General features: G+C 41.5%; 1 protein-coding gene across 1 annotated transcript in view; it reads right to left on the reverse strand.

Moving 5' to 3' along the window:
- ABCA13 (ATP binding cassette subfamily A member 13) overlaps window positions 1-14,255 on the reverse strand; it is a 194,842-nt gene that overhangs the window by 128,786 nt on the left and 51,801 nt on the right. Inside the window, 3 exon segments of the mRNA XM_088051690.1 lie at window positions 4,691-4,921; window positions 5,307-5,464; window positions 6,229-6,425. Coding sequence (XP_087907816.1) covers window positions 4,691-4,921; window positions 5,307-5,464; window positions 6,229-6,425 — 586 coding nt within the window.

Raw genomic sequence — 14,255 nt, forward strand, 5'->3', positions numbered from 1 at the left:
AGAACACCTTCCACTGGACCAAATTCCTCAGAACTACATACAGCCTAGTCTTGAATGCTTTCAAGGATGGGACATCCACAGCTTCTCTGGACAACCAGATACAGCGCCTCACCACTCTCACAAAATAGAATTTCTTCCTAGTGTCTAATTTAAACCTACTCCCTCTTGTCCTGTCACTGCATGCTCTTGTAAAAGGTCCCTCTCTGTCTCACAGGCTTCCTTCAGGTACTAGAAGGTCAGAATTATGTCACCTCAAAGCCTTCCCCTCTTTCAGCTGAACAATCCTATCTCTCTCAGCCTTTTCTCATGGGAGAGGTTCTCCATCTCTCTGTTCACCTTGGTGGCCTCCTCTGGACTCACTCCAACAGGTCCCTGTCCCTTGTATGCTGGGGATCCCAGAGCTGGACCCAGCACTGCAGGTGGGGGCTCAACTGAACAGAGCAAAGCAGAGGGGCAGAATCCCCTCCCTCACCCTTGCTGGCCACACTGCTTTGGGTACAGCTCAGGAGATATTTGGTTTTCTGGACTGTGTCCACTGCTGGGTCATGTCCAGCCTCTCATCCACCAGCACTCCCAAGTCCTTCTGGTCAGGGCTGCTCTCGATCTGTTCATCCCCCAGGCTGTGTTGATACTGGGGGTTGCCCAGACCCAGGTGCAGCAATACCAGTACTTGGTATTGCTCAGCTTCATGAGATTCCCATGGGCCCAATTCTTGATCCTGTCTAGCTCCCTATGGATGCTAGCTTTGGAGCAGGCTGCAGGCCCCATGGCCTCTTAGTCCTGCCTGAGAAGCTGGCCTGGGAAATTCACAGGAGGATTTCAAAACAATCCTCAGAAACAGAAAACAACTGCCAGGTGCTGTTTGTCTGTCCTCTTGTTTTCCTTGCAGGAGAAAGTCAGGGGGTGGTGAACCCCACTGACCAATGATGGTGATGTAGTGATTTACTAACCAATAAGAGTTTCCTTTCTGTACTTTCCACGAACTAATCTATACAACAAGCCTAGAACAATAAACTAGAAGATTTCTCCTATTGTGACTCCCTTGAGAGTCTGTGTCGTTCTTTCCCGCCGTTCCCAATTAGAATGACAGCTCCCTCCAGACAGCATCCTGTCCTTCAGGTGTGTCAACCATTTGGTGAGACCACAAAGTACACCTCTGTGGCTAGGACAATGCCTACACTACAAAACATTGTCTGCACATACTTCAGTGTCAAAATAGCTGCAGACACATTTTCTTATTTCATCTCATTAACTCACTATAGAGACGATGTAGCTATACCTTTAAAAAAAAGAAACATCCACCAAATGGTTTTCTAATGCATCTGTCACGATCCACAAGGTGGGATTCGTGATGTGGTTCTTTTATTTGATCTTAGAGTACAAAAGATTATAAGCAAACCAGGGACTTAAACAGCAAAACACACTTTATTGAGTGCTCATCAGCACTAATATGCGATAGAGGGAAAAGAGGAGAAAGCAAAGCATAAGGAAAAGAGAGTAAGGGGATTATAGCTACCAACGTCAAAGTCCACTCAGCCGTCCAACAACACAGTCTCTTCTGTCTGTTGGGGAGATCTCAAAGGAAGGAAAATTTGGGGTGTAATTCTATAGTCTTCTACAAAGCGAGGGGCACAAGGCCAAAAACAGGAGATGGATGATCATTGTGATGTATTCCATTACACAGGGGGCAGGTGTAGGGTACAGACCCAACCACGTCTTGCAAGTCTTTGTTCACCAACAGGAACAAGGGCAATGTGTCGTGGAAACCCATTGTGCAGGATACAACACACAAGCATTTGCACACCAGCAGGAACAAGGGCAGTGTACCGTGCAACCACCTGCAAACAATCACTTAGCAAACATCCACCTCAGCTAGGCCCAAACCCCTAAACCAAGTCCCTTGTGGTATTCAGGGTCTCTGTCTCTGTCCTTGAGACAGTTGTGAGACCGATGAAAGAATCTTTGGACCATATCTTACAACATCTTATGCCTATTGTAGCTTCATTGACATGTATTCTGATACAGCTATAAAGGCAGAAAGCCACCTGCATTGCCCAGTCCTCCCCATGGTATCCAGTTTTCAAACATCCTCTTAAGAATGGGAATCATTAGGGACTACATTGTACAGAAGGTATGATAATTTACCTGGTGTTGTACCAGATATTGTAGACAGAAGTAGTATTAACCTAACAATGTTATTAACAGAGTGAGCACCCTCTGAAACACACAGTTATGGAAAAGTCAGGTTTAGGCACCATGACAAAGAAACAGTATATTCTTGCTATATCTAAATGATGGTGTATTCTAGACCTCAGCAGAGCATCCTTTTCCCCACATGCTGTAGCAATTCCTGCTTGCTCAGTTAGTCAGAACATGGTGTTAATAACAGCAAGGTTGTGGGTTCAATCCCCATATGGATCATTCACTTAAGACCTGGACTTGATGACCATTTTGGGTCCCTTCCAACTCAGAATATTCTGTGAGATTCTGTAATTCTGTGAAATTGTGTTTAATTTCTGTTTTGACTAGCAAGTCTATATCTGACTTGTCCAGATGGCTATTAAGAAAGACTGTGCATCTGGTGTTTCTTTCAAACCACCAAGTTCTCAATAGATATAGGAAGTGCTTTTTTGTCCTTGAGCAAACAAGTATGGCCAAATGACAATACTACAGTTAAAGAAATCAATATGATTGTGCCATCATTAGAAGTTGTTGGAGCACTCTGCATCTCACTAGAAGATGCACATCATTTCAAGGAGGTATATAGCTTTCCCTGGAAGGTTTTGATGCAAAATTTCAAGTCATTTCAAGGAAAAGAATTTAAAAGCAGTACTCAATTAACAAATTTTGACACATCTTATTTTGAAAAGATGTTAAAATCATTTTGTTCTCTCCTCAAAGTAAAGCAAGAAAGCAATAAGCTTTGAAATCTTCAGAGCTACCAGAAAGTGAAACAGCATCCTCCAGAGAACTCTTAGTATATGCTTAATTTATTTAACTACCTGTCTGTTCTCCTTTTGGTTCTACCAACACTTTGGATTACAAGTATAAAATACGCAAATACAAATGGTTGGAAAAGATATATAAAGCCTAAATTTGAGCAAATGTAGTATTAATGAGATTTAAAGGTGTCAGAAACTGATTTGTTAGAACTTTAAGATTCCTTTGCAATATGAATGGAAGTCCATTTCCCCTCAGTTAAGACAATTTTTAAAGAGTGTTAGTGTCCCTCAGAATGAAAAAAAAATAATGATGAGTGTATAGGAGAACAAAAAGAAAGGATATAAAAAAATTATAACACATTTCCTCCTTTAAGGCTGGGGTTCTTTGTTTCCAGATTTAATTGCGTGAATAGAACAAATAGTGCTATTATGTGCTATCCTTTTAGTTCCCAATGCAAAAAGGCTTTTGATAAGAGAATAGAGAATTGAGGTTGTAACGACAACTAATGATGTCATACAGAGATGACAGAAATCGACCCAAATTACTGCATTAAATTTTCAAGCTGAAGAATGATACATTAATATGTAATACCACATTTAAAGATGTTTTTAAACTCCCCCTTCACAGAACAGCTAAAAGCAAGCTCTTAACTGAATCACAGATTCATCTCATTGAGGAATCCTCCTCATATCCATGACAACTTTACATTTACTTTATACATGCCTGTTCTGCAAAGTCCTGTGTTATCCCATGCTGATGTAACCCAAAAGTATTCTCAATATATACATTACCTCCAAATCTATAATATTTGGCAGTGAACAATATTATTCCTTATACCATATTAATGATCTTATATAAGAAAATCAAAAACTTTTCAATAAATTTTTGACTTGCCTCATAAAATCTTATCTCAGGAATGGAATTTTTTTTCATAGCATCAAATAAAATGTTTATTAAACTTGTAAACTATGTATGATAGGAGACATGATGATAGTCTCCTATCATTACTTGAAGTGAAAAAATTATTTCTAAAAGATCTTACAGTACAGTACTTGGATAGTGATGGTTTAGGGAATCTTGTTATTTAGAAATTATAGATGGGGTAAAAAGAGTCCAAGGGAACTAACCTCTTGTTGACATGGCTGTTTACAAATAGCTAAATTCAGAATGATGAAGATGTATAACAGAGTCTCTTCCTCTGTGTGTATACATGTACATACATGTGTGCATATATGTTCATATATACATATATCAAATACTTTCTCTTTTGGTATACACAGAAAATATTCTTTAGATATTTCATCACACAATTTGACTAAGTCCTAAGCTTCAGAACTAGTAAGTTGGAAAGCATTCTTTGCAAATTTTTTTCTGTCGAAAGACCCACCTGAGCTGAACCACCAAACTTGAAAGTTCAAAGCTTCTTCCAATGCTATTGGTTTAGGACTCTCATAAAGTCAACGACACATTACATTTCCCTTAAGTTAATGCAGAAATAAACATTTAAGTGTTACATAGTTCATCAGTCTTCACATTTGATTCTTGAAATAAAAAATATGTCATAGTAAAGTGGGCGCTGAAATTAACAGCAGAGTAAAACTACAAAGTATAGATTTGGAAGGGTTTGTTTGTTTGTTTGCTTGCTTTTTTTTTTCCTTTTTTGAAAACATGCTTCTCGCAATAAATTGTGCTATATAAAAGATTCTTTAACCAAGAAAATGACATTAGACAGGAAAATTACAAGTACCTCTTCCAAGGTTGTGTCAGAAATACCATAGCCAGTCACATGTAGATGCTGCAGGCTTTGATCTAAAGCTTGAAAAAGACCTTTAAAAGCAGTCTTATCTGCCCTTTCTGGGATCACATAGGTCAGCTCAGTCCCACTGTTCTCTTTCAAGAAGGCTTCTGGAATATAGTTCTGTACCAGAGATGTGACCTGAGCAGTGTGCTTAGCGTCTTTGATTTCAAACACAGAGGGCTATGAAGAAAGAAAGATAATCACGGAGAAAAAAAAAAATATTACCAGAAATATTAGTCTTGATATTAGAATTCATGCAGGAAAAATTCCACTGATGGAACTGCATCACAGCTGGGATACAGAGACTACCTCCCAGGAATAAAGGACAGTGAGATAAACCCCTTTTCATCTAAACACTGATATTCACCGTTTTCAAAGATGCCATTCATCTAAATAGCAATAATAATACCACACACTCAGAACAAACAAGAAAGCCAATATAAACATGTTTTTTTGGTTCTCTAATTATCTATGTCACATATTATTTCCTGTCAGGGACATACATCTCCCTTAAAATATACTTGGCAGGCACTCTCCAGTTCAGTACAGTAAACTTTTAACATACATTTTTTATGAATGTTAGACTGTGTCCCTGGCCATATGTCTCCCTCAGACAAGAGGGAGAGCCACAGCACCTCAGATGACCATGTTGCAGAATGGCTATGTGATCACTGAGCACCTCGGCCTCATCAAGATGGTGAGTGGTAAAGATGAGTGTGCAACCTGCATGAGAAAACTGGTACATGTCTACAAAACCTGGTTTCCAGAGAAACCCCTCACAAGGATCCCTTAGCCTTAAGGAAACATGTTTTCAGGACTCTTCAAAATCTTAATTACATGCCACAGACAAAATCTGCTATCAGAATTACAAATTAAATTAGATTCACTTCTAAACTTGCTTCGCCCTGTTTTATCCATAGCAAACAGTATTAAGGCTTTAGAACCTCTAGCTGTTTTAAAAGCTTAAGAAATTCCTCAAAAAACAACATAACATCAGTGTTTCTTTCAGTGGATCATTCAATGTTACTTATTACAGCTAATTGAGTGCTCACTAGATGAAGACTTTGCTTCCCACAATCAATTTAAGAAGTAGTGTAGCAGACTGATTGTTGAGTATATATATATTATAATATACACTACAACTATATAAGCAGCTATATACAAATGTATGCAAAATGGGAAATGGAAACCAGAAAGTAGTTTTGAGAAGCTGAAGAGAGGGGAGAAACTTCATGTCAGGACTTAGAACTAAGCTCAATGTTTTTTTTTAGATTGAGCATCTTTCTGTAAAATAGCAGATAATTCTTGTAATGCCATTTGACTCGCCTTAAAAATACCCAGTTCAGCTTAATGTTTCCTCAGAAATTAATGTATTTAGCTTCTAATAATATTTTGACTACACTTTGACTATCCGGTTTAAATTTATTGGGAAAAAAAAAAAAACAGAAAAGAAAATAAGAAGCAAATTATGCGCATAAACTTTGTACCGGCTTTGTACTTCAGAAGAATATCCCAGATACTACGGCGAGAACATGGGTCTACTCCGGTGGTGGGCTCATCCAGGACAACTGTCTTTGAGTTTCCAATAAAGGAAATGGCAACTGACAGCCTCCTTTTCATTCCCCCAGAAAGGGCTCCAACAGGTTCATACTGATGTTGGGATAAACCCACATCTTCCAGAGATCTGAAATAGGAGTACAGAAACAGGACCAATTTTGAAAATGTTTTTCTAGTCACATTCTGTCCACTCAGAGAAGAACTACTGAAAAGTCACTGTAAATGGAAAGTGATAAAATCACTAACTCTGACTGATTATATACTTTGGTGTCAAAAACAAATAGGAAAATAAATATTTCTACCTACAAAGCATAAATGCTTATCATCATCAGATGCACAGATTCTAAATAAGTATTGTAAAGAAAATTTTAAATTAAAGCTAATAAAACAAATATTAGTTTGTCCAACAACTTCAGTAAACTCCAGATTATAGCCCCTTTAAACAGTGATAAAGACTGCTGGTTTCATAACTCAAGCAGTGCTTCAGGTTTTGCAAACTACTTAAAGAACACTGGAAATGCCTGAGATTTTAGGAAATGTGTAGTCATTTGCAGTAAAGAAGGTAACACCACTCTTTTTTTTGCTTTTTGAAGACATTTATTTGTAAAATAAACTGATTAGCAATCCCTGAATATAATAATATTATCTAATCAAATCTAATATAATTCCAGTGTGTTAAGGACTGGGAGATATCTTATAGATGTTTCCAATTCAGCCCTTGCCCTCTGATGCGGATCTTGCATCTGAGCATGGTATGGAAACATGATTAATAAAGGCAATACTATAAGGCCTTAAACTTACTTTTCATCACACTGAGCATCCAGTCACTGACCTAAGAGCTTTCAGCTACGATTAGCTTGGCAAGAAATACATGGAAGGCTCAACAGTCTTAAGGTAAACTCCTGAATCATTCGATAAACATGCAGTCTGTAAACCATGTCATTTACTGGAGAGAATTTCTCATTTTTAAGAAAACAGGTTTCAATAGCAGTTCTATAGATATATAATGAAGAAAATTATTCTTAATCTCTTTAGAAGCCCGCTTTTTTTTAATAAAAAGCTTTTGTTTTATTATTTTTTTCTTTTCTAATTTCTCTGAAGTCTTTTAAAGCATTTGTTGCCTCTAAAAATATTTTTTCATAGTAGCAAGGCCTGCAGAGTTCTGACTGTTCTTATTAGTTCCATTAGTATGACAGACTGCTGCTAGAATTACAATTCAGAAATCTAAGTACTATAAGATACAGAATATTATTTTGCATCAATTTTAAAACATTTACTAAGTTTGTTTTGTCTCTGTAGTTCTAGAGTTTGTTCAGATCAAAATTTAAAAGTAACAGGCTTTTATGATAGCTACCAAAAAAGGAAAGCCACTTTACCACAAATGCCTCCGCATATGCCTGATTGTACACTTAGGGAGAAGTCCCATGAACTTGATGTTTCCCTTGAAGCATGGAGATGCCCAGCCCTTCACAGAGTCTAGTATGACTCAGAAGGTAAACAAAAACTATTTACACTGCCTCACTGTTTGAAAAGCATGTCTTTTACTCCTGAGTGGAATAAATGCAGTTTGCTATTAATGAACCAGATCTCAGCTTGTACAGTTTACTAGTTAATTTAATATACAGTAACCAAAAATAAGATCTACTCCTATAGCAAAGAAGTATCAGCACAAAAACACTAGCAAATTTCTTTAACCTGACAAATGGCAAATCCTCTGACTACATTTCAGAACTCTTGTTTTTCCTACTGGATTTTTAATTTTTAAACCTCTTCATTTGTTAAAAACATTTGAAGGCTGAATTTGGCAAAGGAAAATGAGGTGGCCTATTTAAAAAATTGTAACAAGTACTGCCTTTGCCTGGATTTTCTGGTTTTCTAACCTTCCTTCCACTGCAGGTAGAGGGAATGGAGGATAATTAATACATAAATATATTTTGTTGATTTATCTAAAAAACAGCAGGTTTTTTTCTATCTGCTCTTCCAGCAAGGATAGAGGTAAGATGTTGCAATCCTTCTCCCTGATGGGACCCCTCTGTCCCACCCCCCGTGGTGAGAGCCTGCTCGTCTCAGGGCACAGGCGGCGGAGGGGGTCCTGGAGTGGATACAACACGGACTCAAAGTATCTAGACACAGGAGGCTCAAACTTGCTGGAGTAATCCCAGGTTTATTGTCTGTCGTCCATCCGGGGCAAGAGAGAGCACGAAATGCTCTGGGTCTCATCTCTTATACCAGGGGGCAGGGGTGATTAGGGGATGCAGGGAGGTCACAGCCAATGGGAAGGGGGAAGGGAAAGAAGGTTTTCAGGTAGGAACTCACATTACACAAACCAGAGGTGAGTTTTACCCTTGGGAGGTACCAAGATTTTTAGATGCACTACAACACCTCACCCTTTTCTGTTATACAAAAATGAGAAACATGGATTTGAGTAAGAGGTAGGTTATTTCTAAAAAAAGGAAACAAAAATTTTTTAAAACATATTCACAGTTACAGTATGCAGGTCAGAGGCTAGAGAGGTTTCTTCTTGCTCTCTTCAGCGGCGTCTTCTCTTGGAAGCAACAGCCACTTGCTTCTCTTCTCTTCTTGCTGGTGCTGGATTCTTTGGAACAAAAGGTTTTACCCATTTCTGAGGAATCCATCAGGGGCCTGAAGGGGTGGATACACACGCGTAGCCACGCCCCCAGGTGACAAGTTCATAGGGACCCTTGGTTTGCCAAGTTTCAGGGTCCCTGATTAAAACCGGTGGATGCTGTGACAATTTAAACTGATCACCACTGTTAAAATGCCGAGTTACAGGAGGATTCATGTTTTCAAATGAGCAGTTTAGGAAGTTAATGGTAAACAGAGCTTTACAGAGTTTCTGTTGTGGAGACATCCACACTGCCTCGCTACCTTGCCTGGCTAGGACTTGTTTGAGCGTCTGGTGTGTACACTCGATTACAGCCTGACCTGTGGGGGAGTGGGGGATGCCAGTTTTATGTTCCACTCCCCACTGCTGGACAAATTCCAGGAACTCCTTGGATTTATATGCTGGGCCATTATCTGTTTTAATTTCTTTAGGGATTCCCAATACGGAAAAGGCCTGCACTAAGTGTTGTTTAGCATGCACAGACTTTTCTCCTGCATGAGCAGAGGCATGCACCGCTCCTGAGTATGTATCAATACTCACATGTACATACTTAAGGCGACCAAAACTGGGAATGTGAGTGATATCTGTTTGCCACACCTCACAGCTCTTAAGGCCTCGGGGATTAACCCCGATGCCTAATGATGGCACTGCCTGGAGCTGACAATTGGGACAGGTAGCCATGATGGCTTTAGCCTGATCCTGTGTCAGCTGGAACTGACGAATCAGTCCTGGCACATTTTGATGGTATTGCTGGTGACTTATTTTTGCCTGCTGAAACACATCTGGGAGACATACCTTTTCGGCTGGGGCAGCAAGGGAATCAGCCTTCCGGTTCCCCTCAGCGATTTCACCTGGCAACGGGGTGTGCGATCTTATGTGCATCACATAGAAAGGTTGTTCTCGATTTGAAACCAAATAAATCAGTTTTGAAAGCAATCTAAAGAGACGCTCCTTCTCAATGTCCTTGAGAACTGCCTGTTCCGCTCTGGACACCACTCCTGCTACGTAGGCTGAGTCAGTAACTAAATTAATTGGTTCTGAAAATTTCTCAAAGGCTCTCACAACCGCAGCTAGTTCAGCTATCTGGGGTGACCCCTCTACAAACTCAACATCAGCTTCCCAAAGCTGAGTCTGTGGATTTCTCCAAGTCATCACCGACTTGTGGGATGTCCCAGATGCATCAGTGAACACTGTGAGAGCTTTGAGTGGCCTTCGGCTCCTTTTCTCACGAGGAATGAGATGGAATTCCTCATGAAACAATTTGTGTGATGGTGCATGAACTGAAATTTGCCCACTACAGCTGTCCAGAGCTAACTGGAGGTTAGCATTGCTCAGCAGCAGATGCTCAAACATCTCTTTGGTCAGTCTCTCAGGGGAGTTTTTGCCTTCTCCAGAGAGCCTGACTGGGAGGTGAATACACATAAAGTCACAACCTGCCAGTTCCCGCAGCCTTACCCTGGCCTTTTGAATCAGCTGAGCCATCAGCTCTTGTGGATTGGTGATAGTTTTGGGTCTTTGATGGGAGAGGAAGACCCACTCTGTGATTAAGAGTGCATCTCTCTGCCCCTCGGCCCATTGGAATATTAACCCATGCAGGTGTGGCAATTTCCCCAGGACAATAAATTTGAAAGGCAGCTCAGGTTTGAAGCGGTGTGCCTGTCTTTCTGTCAAGGCCCTTTGTGCCTTTTCAATGACAGTTTTTGCTTCTGGAGTCAGCTCCCTGGGAGACAGTAATTCTCTCTCCCCTTTCAATAAATTGATATGGGGGCTCAGGTCCTCATTTGTGAGACCTAGCCATGGTCTGACCCAGTTTAGTGACCCGCATAGGGAATGGAGATCTGCTAGAGTTTTAGGATTACCAATAATTTCCAATTTTTGTGGAACAACAGTCCGTGCAGTAATTTCCAGGCCCAGGTATTTCCAAGGTGGCATCCTTTGAACTTTGTCTTCCTGCAATTGGAATCCAGCAGAGGTTAAAACTTTAACCACTAGGTCAAGGGTGTCTTTCAGTATGTTGTTATTGGGATAGCATATTAAAATATCGTCCATATAATGCAAAATGACAGCCTCTCTCTTTTCAGCACGCACTGAGGACAGCAAAGACCCCACATACCACTGGCAGATGAAGGGACTGGCTTTCATCCCCTGAGGTAATACTGTCCAGTGGTATCGTTTCATTGGAGCTTCCCTGTTAATGGTAGGGATGGAAAAGGCAAACCTTGGTGCATCAGCTGGATGCAGGGGAATTTGAAAAAAACAATCTTTAATATCCAGTACTGCTAGTAGCCAATCTTGTGGTAGCATGGTTGGGGATGGCATTCCTGGTTGGAGAGATCCCATGTCTTGTATTTTTTTGTTTATTTCTCTTAAATCTTGAAGGAGACGCCATTTATCTTTCCCTGGCTTTTTTATTACAAACACTGGGGAATTCCAAGGGCTGGTTGTTTCTACTATGTGTCCTTTAGCCAATTCTTCTTCCACTAATTTTTCTAGCGCCCCAAGTTTTTGTTTGCTGAGAGGCCACTGGCTCACCCAAACTGGATCATTATCTAGCCAAGATAATTTTTGGACCGGACGGTCTACAGTGGCCTCTATCAAAAATCCTGAGGTGTCTCAGGGATTGTTAATTTCACTCCCCACTGGGACATGGTATCTCTCCCCCACAAGGCGCACTTGTAGTCCATAACAAAAGGTCGGACACTAGCTATCCTACCGTCCGGACCTTCGATCTGGATGATATCTTTAGCAATTTTAGCCAGTTTCATCCCTCCAACACCCTGTATTTTCCCTGCCACTGGTTGTAAGTCCCAATGTGAGGGCCACACCTTTTCCGGTATGATGGTCACATCTGCCCCAGTGTCAATTAACCCTTCTACATGGAGATGTTCTGATTTATGTGTTAAATTGCATCCCATAATGGGCTTGTTTTCACCCACTACTTCTGCCCAGTAGACTCCCGGTGCCTTGTCATCTACTGGGACTTCTGTTGGAACAGGGATTACCTGGGCTATTACTTGCCCTTTATCTACATAGAAAGGTGGTTGGGGGCACCTAGCTAAGAGAGTGAGGTGTGTTAGGTCTCCTGTGATTGTCATGGGAGCCATCTCAATCTCTATTGGTGTGTGTGCTGTGTCTCCAATAACAAAATACCTACTATCCAGTCCAGCCAGGTCTTGTGAATTATCCTGCAAATCTACTCCCACAACAGTCCAGCGGTCAGATCTGAAACAAAAAGCTTTAGAAGTTACAAGTCTGAATCGCTTTTGCGGTTGCCAGACCTTATTAGGCAAACATTCCTCACAATTATATTTTTGCAGTCTCCCACCCCGCTCCCTTTCCTCCCCTTTTCCCATTAAAACAGAGTCTTTTTTCTGCTGTTTCCCTTGTTGCTGGGTTTAAGGACAGTTCCTTGCAAAATGTCCTGGCCTCTTGCACTGGAAACAGACAATGTGCTGCAGCTGTCCTGGTGACATCTGTGGCTTGTTCATTCCTGATGTCACTGCTGCTACTCTCCTTGGGTTGTCTGGTTTCTTGTTGTGTACACTGTACAAGTCTGCTTTCTGGGCACACGCTTCAATCATATCTGCTATGGTGGGTGGAGGATTGATAGGAAGACTCAGAATTACTCTACGACAAGCCTCGTTGGCATTTCTTTGGGCCATTTCTTTAAGCAGTTCCGTCTGGGCCACTGGTTCTTTAACTTGTCTCTGTATCTGTAGTCTCAGACGATCTACAGACTGTAAGAAACTCTCAGATGGGAGCTGGTTAATATTAACATAACTGACTTGAATATCAACTGTTGGTAATTGGTTAAAAATGTTTTCAGCCACATCACAAACTTTATCTGCAACAAACTTTGTTAACACTCACTTGATCAGCAGGATTAATCCAATTTCCCTCCCCACATAAATGTTCTAAAGTGATTTCATTGTTCTCTGTATCATGTGCATTTTGATTACTTTGTTTGAGTTCAGCTAGGAGTTTTGTTAACCATTTTTTCCATAAGCTTTCCCAAAGATCATATTCAGAGGGAGTTAGCAAACACCAAAATAAATCTTTAATATCTGCAGGAATTAAATCCTGTGATTTCAATGTAGTTCTTATTATTCCCCTTAAGACTTCACTATCACGACCAAAATAATTTTTAATTTTACAAATATCTTTGATTACTTGATAATTGAAAGACTGATGTTCTAATCGCATTGCTCCTCTGCTGTTATTGTATACTACAGGAGCTGCTGTTAGCATAACTTCATCTTCTCCAGGGCTGGCATTCCCTGGGCTCCTCAGCCCGCCCCCGCCCATGCCGGGCTCCGGGGTGCCTGTTCCTTCCCCACACCTGTGGAGAGACACAGCTCCTCCCCCGCAGGAGCCGGGCGGGGGTCTGCCCCCCCCCCCCACGCCGGGTCCCGGGGTCCGCACCCCCCCATGCCAGGCCCCGGGGGTCCCATTCCCTCATCGGGCCTGTGGAGAGACCCAGCCCCACCCCTGCAGGAGCCGGGAGAGAGCCTGTGCCCCCCCACGCCAGGCTCGGTAGGCTGGCAACCCCCATCGGGGTGCAGGGCCGGGACACCCCTCCCCCTGCCCCTCTGCAGGAGCAAGGGGTGTAACTCTCTCCCTCCCCGCCCCTCCTCCCCGCGGGACAGGGGCCAGAGGGATAGGGTTACAGCCTCTGGGGACAGGGTCATAGGGTGGGGCCAGGCAGGGCTGGGGGGTAGGGCAGGGTCGAATATCAGGGGGAACAAAGGGGTTGTGATAAGGGTTGGGGGCGGGAACCGGTGGGTGGGAGGGATTATGGGTAGGAGAAAGGGGATACACAGGGGGATTCACCATGTGGCCAGGAAGCATGTGGCCAGTGCCATCTTGGCTCTCAGCCATGTGGGCAAAGCAAGGTACATTTTCTGTAACACTGACAGGGTATAGGGAGGGAGCCTTGATGGCTTGTGAGGCAGGACTGGGTGACTGAAACAAACACACCGGATTAGAACTTGTATTGTTTGTCTCGGGTATCTTTTTCATTGGGGGAACAGAGGTTTTGGGGGAAAATTTAGGGAAGTTAGATGGATACTGCGGTGTTTGTTTGTCTTCCGTTTTTATTTCTCTGTTAACTAATTCTTTTCGAATTAAAAGAAAAACCGGGAGGAATTTCAGGGCCGATTTGTCTCCTCCTTCTATTTTTAAGGTTAATAAATTTCCAATTTCATCCCAGGCAGTTACTGAATCTAATTTCAACAATTCGATCTGTTTACTTTGCTGAGTCAAATATGATGCAAACTGTTTTATCTTATGTTTTGAAATTTTTACGTTTGTGGTTTTTAAAAAATTCTGTAT

This window comes from Pseudopodoces humilis, chromosome 1 (genome assembly GCF_049639895.1).
Source record: "Pseudopodoces humilis isolate 2021_Gansu_Grassland_sample_001 chromosome 1, ASM4963989v1, whole genome shotgun sequence".
Taxonomy (NCBI): domain Eukaryota; kingdom Metazoa; phylum Chordata; class Aves; order Passeriformes; family Paridae; genus Pseudopodoces; species Pseudopodoces humilis.